Below are 9,463 nucleotides of genomic sequence, written 5' to 3'. Positions count from 1 at the left end.
GGCCCAAATTGATCACGCGAACAGTCACCGCGCGCTCTTCCGCGGTCGTCACCACTGAAATACTGCATGCAGATCCTCCTCCCGCGCTCTCCCTCGCTCGCCATGCCCAAAAGCTGCAGCGGAACTTCGCCGTGCGCACTCCCGCGCTCGCCATTGCCCAAAAGCTGCAGCGGAACAGTCGCCGCGCGCTCTTCCGCGCTCACCATTGCCCAATTCTCCCGCTATGTATACTCTCTTTTGCCCTCTTCTCCTAGAGACATTAGCATTGATATCTACTACTCCCTTCTCCTCCCAATTTGAGTAGATGGCCAATTTTGATCTCAATTCTTCCCCATCTGATTTGAACGAAATTGTTGATTACCCGGTGATTGATTTGCAGTACGACCTTGAGTTGGCAGCAAGCGATGAAGGTGAGCGTATGAATCGATTTGCAATACCCCTGATTTCTTTGTTGTTCTTGGATTGATTTTGATGTTTAACAGAAGGAGGTAGTGGCGTGCACGGCCGAGATAGACGATGTCAACGCACGCTCGGACTAGCGGGGCGAGGACGTGCTGGACAAGCCAGCCTTGGTGTCGCTGGAATCGGACGCGCCGGCCGTGGAGTCACTGGCCTACGTAACTCACGCCTAGGATTCGCCGGGCGCGGAGTAACCACTACCACTGCGTTCATTGGTCGCGGAGTCACCAGTACCAGTGCGTTCACTGGGCGAGGACAGGCCAGCCTACGAGTCGTCGGAGGAGGACAGGCGGGGACCGGCCATGAGCACGAAGAACAAACACACCGGGAGGAGGAGAACCATGACGCCGAGGAAGGAGAACTTGCTCAAATGGACGTGGGCGGTGAAGTGAATGATGCAGCCGGCCCTGAAATGAGTAAGTTTGTTAATGTACACACACAAAAGTTTGATTACATACTCCAAATTTGATTACTATACATGGAAATGAGTAAGTTTGTTCATGTACACACACATTAGATTGTGGCGATGGTCGAGTAGTAGAAGAAGGCGGTATTGGTGACAATTGCCTAGGAAGACGCCGGCAACACAGGCTCGGACTCGCTGGGTGAAGACATGCCGGATGCGGGTTCGTATGTCGTGTTGACAACAAACTCGAAGTCGCTGTACATGGACGCGTCCGCCACGGAAGCACCAGGACCAGTGGCCTCGTTGGGCGCGGACTGGAGGGCATCGAAGGAGTAGTAGGACTCGCCGGAGGAGGACTTGAGGACAACCATGACGGCCAGGAAGAAGAACATGCTCAAATGGATGAGGACGGTGACGAGTCTGTATCAGCACGCCCTGAAACGAGTAAGATTGAGTACATTTGATTTCTGGCCGAATGTATTTTTGGTTATGTTTGATAAGCCTATTGTTTTTATTTTGCATTTGTAGATCAATGTGACAATGTCATTAGAAGTAAGCAGCACACCGATGAAGACAAACGTGCTATATGCCATGCTCTTGCATAGAACTTCCTTTGGCGTATTGAAGCATGGAGTGACCACGGCAGTTGCTGCTGAAACTGGTGTGCCTTTGAGAACTGTTCAAAGGATATGGAAGAATGGAAAGGATGGTGGGGTACTAGGAGTGGTTAGCAAGAAGCCAAATAATTGTGGCCGGAAGCGAATTGCTTTCGATCCCGAAGCCATTAAAGGTATACCGTTGCATAAGAGGACTACTCTTAAGGATATGGCGTGTGAGATGCATATGTCAAAGACCACATTGTTCAGGCGGTTAAAAGAGGGTAGGTTTAGGCGGCACACAAATGCAATCAAATTTACGCTAACAGCTGAAAATAAGAAAGCTAGGGTTCGATTTTGTCTAAACATGTTAGACCACACTAGCTTGCCGCACCAACCAACTTTTCAGGGAATGTATAACATTATCTACATAGATGAGAAATGGTTTTATCGGACGAAACAGACACAAACATACTACTTGGCGCTCGACGAGGAGGATCCAGAAAGAACCACATAAAGCAAGAACTTCATAGAGAAGGTTATGTTTCTGGCGGCTGTTGCGAGACCTAGGTATGACATGGATGGTAACATGACCTTTGATGGAAAAATAGGCATATTTCCATTCACTTTCATGGAACCAGCTCGGAGGTCGAGTGCAAATAGGCCTCGTGGTACATTGGTAACCAAGGTTTTGCCATCAGTCACCAAAGATGTTAGTCGTGATTACATTGTGAACAAGTTGTTGCCGGCTATCAAGGAGAAGTGGCCCGTGGAGGAACATGGTACCCCAATATTCATACAGCAGGATAATGCGAAGACACACATTGCAGTCGATGATCCAGAGTTTATTCATGCGGCCTCATCGGATGGGTTTGACATTCGGTTAATGTGCCAACCGCCGAACTCTCCTGACGTCAATATCCTAGACCTTGGTTTTTTTGCAGCACTTCAAGCATTGTTCCATAAGTCATCTCCTTGTGGTGTAGAGGACATCGTCGCGAAGGTATTACAAGCATTTGATGAGTATCCGGTCGAGTCAAGCAATCGTATTTTCCTCACCCATCAATCTTGCATGAGAGAGATTCTGCGGCTAAAAGGAGGGCAACACTACAAGGTTCCACACTTGAGGAAGCAGTCTTTGGAGAGACATGGTGAACTTCCGATTAGGTTGCAATGCGATTCTACCATTATAAACGAGGCAATGGAGTTCCTCAGTTAATTTTATCAATGTTTAATCCATGAAATGTTGAACCAAGTTTAATCTATCTTACTCGTTTCCATGCACTAATTGGAACTTCAACTCTTTTCCTTCAGTTAATTTTTATCTATGTTTAATCAGCTGGTTTTGCACCATTAGTTTTTCCAAACCTGCACCGTCTTATACATGCACTTCAGCAATTTCGAAATTCAGTAAACTTGCACACATATAGCAAATGAAAATTAAGTAACCAAGCCAGAATAGTTCATCCATAGAAGCAGTAGTCCATGGATAAATACGCAACAAGCATTTCTTCGATACAAACTGCATTAATTCATCGATACAATGATGGAAGCAAAATTTTCATCATGTCGCCAATTACCTTGTTCTCTGAATCGAGTACCAGTGAGTCAGGCACAAATCTGTCGTTCAGTGTATCTGGTGCGAGTTCGTCGAGCAGCAACTGTTCGCCGTCCTGGGTTTCGTCATCCTCGTTGACGAAATGCTTCTTTTCGTCTTCGCCGCCTACCCCGTGGTCGTGCTCGTCACCTAGCACATCCACGTGATCGTCAACTAATCCGTCCACGCGAAATTCGCCTAGCCCAAGGCCGCGCTCGTCAACTAGGCCGTGGCCGCGTTCTGCCCCGCCGGCGTGCACCAGCCGCCATCCTCTGTAGACAAATCGAGATGCACACAGGTCCTCATCCTCGACCCCTTCGCTGGCTACCCCGTGGTCGCGCTCGAGGCCTTGCCCGTGGCCATCGCCCTCGTCATCGCCCTCGTAACCTCTCCCAAGGCCATCGTTGTCCTCGACGATGTCCTCATCACAGAAAATAGAGATGTACTCCATGAACTCCTCCTCAGTGAGATTCTTCAGCCAATCCGGACCACGCACGAAATCCACAACGGCAGCGCCGACGGCATGGCCGAGCTTGCCGCCGCCATCGCTTTTTTTCCTCGCCGCCAAGCACGCCAAAACATCAGCGCGAGCACCATGGCCAAGGTCGCTGTCGCCCTGGGTGCTCTTCCCGGCCGCCACGAACATCAATTGTTCAGCGCGGACGCCATGGCCTGGCACGTCGTCGCCATAGCTGCTTTTCTCGGCCGCCACGCAGACGACATCTTCAGCGCGGACGCCATGGCCGAGCTCACCGTCGTCCTGGCTGTTATTCTCGGCTGTCGTCTCTGTACTCGCCATGCAGGTGTGATGGCTGTTCGGCGGGGAATGGAGAAGAGGAAGCAGCACTGTGAAAACTTAAGGGATTAAGGGAGTACATGCAGGAAACGTTGGGGTTAAGGGAGTAGTAATGACTACACATTACGAGGGGTCACCTGAGTAAAAACTTAGAGGGTATCTCAGAAAACAAATCACCAAAAGCAGTAGGCGCCATCTAATATGAAATCTGCATGCAAAAATTATATGCCATGTATACCGGAATGGAGGGAGTATATGAAGTAAATTCATATCGAATTAACCTAATAAAATAGAGCAACCAAGATTTTCATTAAAAAATGGAGCTATCATTAATGCATGTATAAATGAACCATACAAATAACAATTAATTCGAAAATAATTAATGGTTACCGTTATATTAATTATATACATGAATACCTAAAAATAAGGGCAAACGTTAATTCAAAACTTGTCGTTAAATACTATTGTTAATGATAATTTTATGTTTATATTCCAAAAATCTAAAATTTATCTACAACACTAGATTAAAGCTAGCCATTTATAGTAACACATAATTAAACCATCATCTACACTTTGAGCTTCATATATACCTAGAACAACAAATATATATATTCTAGATCATCATAAAAAAAAATCTAAGTCTAGATGTAGATATAGTTGATCTCTCAAGACTAAATTAGAACATAAATCTACATCATCTAATGAATAGAATAAAATTATATCATTATGGAAAAAATCTAGATCTAGATCTAGATCTAGCTAGCTCTCCAAACTAAAATCTAGACCGTCTAAGTCAAAATAGAACATAATACTTACCTTGAAGTAACAAATGCCAACGAATCTTCAAGTTTTTACTGAAATGTAACAATTTTTTGGATCAAAACCGGCCTGTCCCTTCAAAAGCTGCGCTTTTTCACTATTTGGATACCACAGTTCTAGTTCGATCCAGAGGTAGGGGATGATATGATGTACTGTTCTAATAGTACAGACGACTTCATGTTTGGAGCCGTCTGTACTAAAGTGTCCTACCTCTCCCGACTATTTTCTCAGATAGCTCGTATATAGAGCTGTATGTGATATTAGTTTTAGTTCAAACGAATCTAAATATAAGTCATCTATAATATTAATACAGACGGCTCGTATTTGGAACCATCTATGATACTAATAGTACGTGTCAAAATAGTTCTAATTTTTTAAAATAAACACTAGAAATTATAATTTTCTGTAACATATATTAAAATAGTTATAGATTTTTTAAACTTACTCTTCTCTTTTCTGGTCAACCCAAGTCTCACCGTCAGTCAGTCTGAAGTCTACGCGATAGATGCAGCAGATCGATCAACACGCGCACAGTGTAGACAAAGAGAGATCCGAAACTGGAGCCGTACGCGCTCCATCCATCGCATCCAAATAAACCTTGCGCCATGACGATAAGGGAATGGCAGCCTCCAGTAGACCGGCAGGCAGGATCTGCACGCATGTTGTCCTATCCTAGCTACCAAGATCGTCTGCGATCGGGTGAGGAGGATCTGGCCGCCTCGAATACCTCTCGTTCCATCGGTGCCGACCTCCCTCACGAATCATGTGCTATATAGTAGTATTGTTTGGCACAGTCAGCATGCAGCAAACAACACTCTAGTACTATAGTGCTATATAGTACTATGTGTTTCGATTTTCCTTTGATTAAATATTTCAAAGGGCGCAAACACAAAACTATTGGTTTCTTACTGTTCCCCAATTATTTCATTTTCTCACCATAGTATTGTTTGTCCACTCTTTGTCTGCTGCTACGTGCAAGTTGCAAGTTGCAACTGTTGACGCACAGCTTCAGTTGTGGATATTTTGGGATTTTAGACAACAGACACCGCCGTATTTGAGAAAATAGATAATATATTGACGTATTTACAAATTTAGCATCCGTATTCGAAACCTCAAACGCCGAAAACTGACTTTCAGTAACTCAGAATCCGAAAACAGCCCAGCCCCACAATTTTCAACAATTCAGTTGCCGAATACAGCACTGTTCACCGTATTCGGCAACTAGTTGCCGAAAACACTATAAACAGTGCCGTATTCGGCAACTGAGTTGCCGAATACGGCCTCTACATGCGCCGACGCCCGGAAGAAGCTAGCAAGCAAAAGTGTATAAAAGTGCATGTTTTTTATTTAATTCACGATTTTTTTTGAAAATACAAAAATAGTTCAAAAATTCTAAATATTTTCATGATCAAACTAGAGATCACCAGAAACCCATTTTAATTAGTTTGGTCCAAAAAGCCTGAGCCAATATTTAATTAGAATTCTCCAAATAAATCAACTTTTATAAATTCTAGCAATATATAATGCCTCAAATAATTTCTAAAAATCTAGAAAAATTCACTAATATTGTTATAATGTGATATACTAATTTATAAAAATATTTCCATCCCTATGTTATTTGGTGAAAAAGTGAGTTCCTTTGTAATGCTTCGTTTATATGCATTTTTATCATTTCATGTGATATTCTCTTTTTAATTCAATTTGAATAAAAATAATGCAACATGCACAAAATTTTGGTTCTCATATTAATATTAAGCCTTTGTAATGCTCCATTTATATATTTTTTTTATCATTTCATGCCAAATTATCTTTTTAATTCAATTTGAATAAAAAATTCAAACATGCACAAAACTTTGGTTCTCAGATTAATATTAAAGCCTTTGTAATGCTCTATTTATATGCATTTTTTATCATTTCAAGCATAACTTGTCACATTTGTTTACACAATCCATCCTTTGATGTAATAATTTACCGGGTAATTGTTTATAAAGTAGCTATTTTTTTGGATAGTTGATTAAATTTCACATTTTCTGTGGTTGTAGTTGCAATACTCTGAAAGAAATGATAGGCACGTGACAAAAATGGTTTCCTACTGTGCTTTTCACAGGTATATTTTTCATCTTAATGTCTCCCTTTCTTTCTGCTTAAATTACATTAGTTTGTCTTCTGCTTTTTTCTTCTTCTGAGAAGTAATTCTAATGTTGACCAGGTACCTTGTGTGGTCGTCCTCTTTGAGCCTTTTTTGTGTTGGTCTTAATATTATAGTAAAAGTTAAGCAAAATAAATGATAATCAGATCCGTATAGCCTACTGGATCTTGGAGCGAAGTTTGGTTCTTTTGTGTAGTTATTTGTGAAATTGACAGTTTGCCCTGAATGAGTAAATACCATAAATTTATGTTGCTGACATGGGTTATGATGTTATTTTACCCTTCTGTAGTACTCCCGACCCAGACAATGTGTTGGTAGTGAAGACACCTGAAGGAGTTTTCTCTACCAAATTTTTGCTCCAAAGTAGTGAGAAACAGACTGCTACAAGACTTGTCAGGAAGGAAAATCACCCAGAGAAGGTGCTTCCTGCTAAAATTTCTGACTGTCCAGCTGCAAGGTGCCTAACTTATGAAATGCTGAAAAACAAGGTATTTGCTTGCATCTGTTTATTGTACTTGCTCCCCCCCCCCCCCCTAGTGGTCTTGAGAAACTCTGGCGCTAATGTCATGGATAAACTAAAAATTTGTTATAGAACTTTACTGGATTTTTCTAATCATTTCCAAGCATCAATTGGATAATATATTCTTCAACTTTGTGATCATTTCCTCGCTGCTAGTTCATCTACTTTGATAGTTTAACTGTTTAACTGTTGTGTAAGATTCCTAGTGCAACAGAGCAGGAATAATGTCTGCATACCAGTGCTGCTTTGGTGCTTTCTTAGCTGCATTCCATGCCCTGCTTGTTTGCTGAAGGATGATGCTCTTAGTGACAGTTGCTTGTATTAACCTTTGATATTTTCTAATATCTGGCTCTCTAGCATTAGTATTAATTATGTTTTACACGATAGTGCATGTCTTCGTGTCATTACTTATACATGTTGATTTTCTGTCATGTGATATCTTTTACGGTCAAGTGATGCTATTACTGTTGGTTTCTAGTTGTGTTTTGATTGACTTTTTCAGTCTGATAAGTATGTTTCTGTTTACTTATCATTAAGCCTTTAGTACCACCTTACAAACAACTAAGTTATGTACGTTTTCCAGAAAGAACCACAAGAGGCAATTGCACACCGAATAATGGGACCACAACAACATTCCCAAGATTTGATCGAGGCTTTAAACACATGCATGGTATAATGAGTACTAGCATTTTCCTTCACTTCAGCAATATTGAATGCAGAAGCTTATTCATCTTTTTTCCCTTGTTAACAGGATCATAATGATGACCAACTATTTTCTACGTTTAAAGAACGGCTTTGTTACTTACAGGTTTAGTTTCTGAGTGACCGATGTTCTTACCAGGCTATGTCAACATACTGATAAAAAAACTGTCCAATGGTTGCAGAAAACTGAAAATAAGAGGGTCTCTTGTGGTTTATCTGGAATACATGGATGGGGTCTCTTTGCTGCTAGGAAAATTCAAGAGGGGCAAATGGTATATCATGTCAAGTCAAATTTTCTATGTTAAGCGTGTCAAAATTATTCACATTGCTGATCCAGTTAGTTTGTTGAGTATATCTACGATGACATGTTGAAGAACATGCATCAACATAAGAATACAGTTATAAGTTATATATATGGCAATTGGTAGATTAAATTTCCACTATGTATATTTGTTCATGTGTCTAGACTACAGAAGAGCACAGTTTGTTATCTGCACGCTCGTACTCCATTTAATGAATATTAGTGATCTTCTATGCAAAATTACAGAAAATTTATGTATTTGGTTGCACAAATATTGGTTTCCATGTCTCCCTGAATGTATGTTTGAGCAGGAACCTTTTTTAGCAGGTCATTATAACTTTATTTGTTCTACATTACAATATTGTGTGATTTTCTGCCTATTTTTCTTGAATTGCTTGGTCTAAGTTCATTTTGCATCCATAGTGTGCACTTCATTCTTAACATTTCAGCTAACCAATCTTGTGCCAGATTAATATTAAGCCTTTGTAATGCTCCATTTATATATATTTTTTATCATTTCATGCCAAATTATCTTTTTAATTCAATTTGAATAAAAAATTCAAACATGCACAAAACTTTGGTTCTCATATTAATATTAAAGCCTTTGTAATGCTCCATTTATATGTATTTTTTATCATTTCATGTGAAATAATAAAAAATACATATAAATGGAGCATTACAAATGCTTTAATATTAATCTGAGAACTAAGGTTTTGTGCATGTTTGAATTTTTTATTTAAATTGAATTAAAAAGATAATTTGGCATGAAATGATAAAAAATATATATAAATGGAGCATTACAAAGGCTTAATATTAATATGAGAACCAAAATTTTGTGCATGTTGCATTATTTTTATTCAAATTGAATTAAAAAGAGAATATCACATGAAATGATAAAAATGCATATAAACGAAGCATTACAAATGAACTCACTTTTTCACCAAATAACATAGGGATGGAAATATTTTTATAAATTAGTATATCACATTATAACAATATTAGTGAATTTTTCTAGATTTTTAGAAATTATTTGAGGCATTATATATTGCTAAAATTTATAAAAGTTGACTTATTTGGAGAATTCTAATTAAATATTGGCGCAGGCTTTTTGGATCAAA

At 40.0% G+C, this 9,463-nt stretch overlaps 1 protein-coding gene across 1 annotated transcript; it reads left to right on the top strand.

The window, feature by feature from the left end:
• The first annotated feature begins 6,667 nt into the window (after nucleotides 1-6,667).
• Nucleotides 6,668-8,742, top strand: LOC133888548 (histone-lysine N-methyltransferase ATX4-like). Its single transcript, XM_062328833.1, has 5 exons — nucleotides 6,668-6,780; nucleotides 7,112-7,310; nucleotides 7,926-8,012; nucleotides 8,094-8,150; nucleotides 8,227-8,742. The coding sequence occupies exons 1-5, from the start codon at nucleotides 6,755-6,757 to the stop codon at nucleotides 8,347-8,349; spliced, it is 492 nt and encodes a 163-aa protein (XP_062184817.1). The 5' UTR covers nucleotides 6,668-6,754; the 3' UTR covers nucleotides 8,350-8,742.
• Nucleotides 8,743-9,463: the final 721 nt, after the last annotated feature.

This window comes from Phragmites australis, chromosome 1 (genome assembly GCF_958298935.1).
Source record: "Phragmites australis chromosome 1, lpPhrAust1.1, whole genome shotgun sequence".
NCBI classification, from domain to species: domain Eukaryota; kingdom Viridiplantae; phylum Streptophyta; class Magnoliopsida; order Poales; family Poaceae; genus Phragmites; species Phragmites australis.
The sequence above is the reverse complement of the archived record's forward strand: the minus strand, read 5'-3'. Positions and strand labels throughout refer to the sequence as shown.

What these genes read in the sequence shown, in the direction of transcription:
- LOC133888548 (XM_062328833.1), top strand. Translation starts at nt 6,755, where the DNA reads ATGGTTTCCTACTGTGCTTTTCACAG. An exon ending in AGGCTTTAAACACATGCATG is followed by an intron (nt 8,013 to 8,093) that starts GTATAATGAGTA and finishes CCTTGTTAACAG; the next exon opens with GATCATAATGATGACCAACT. An exon ending in AACGGCTTTGTTACTTACAG is followed by an intron (nt 8,151 to 8,226) that starts GTTTAGTTTCTG and finishes CAATGGTTGCAG; the next exon opens with AAAACTGAAAATAAGAGGGT.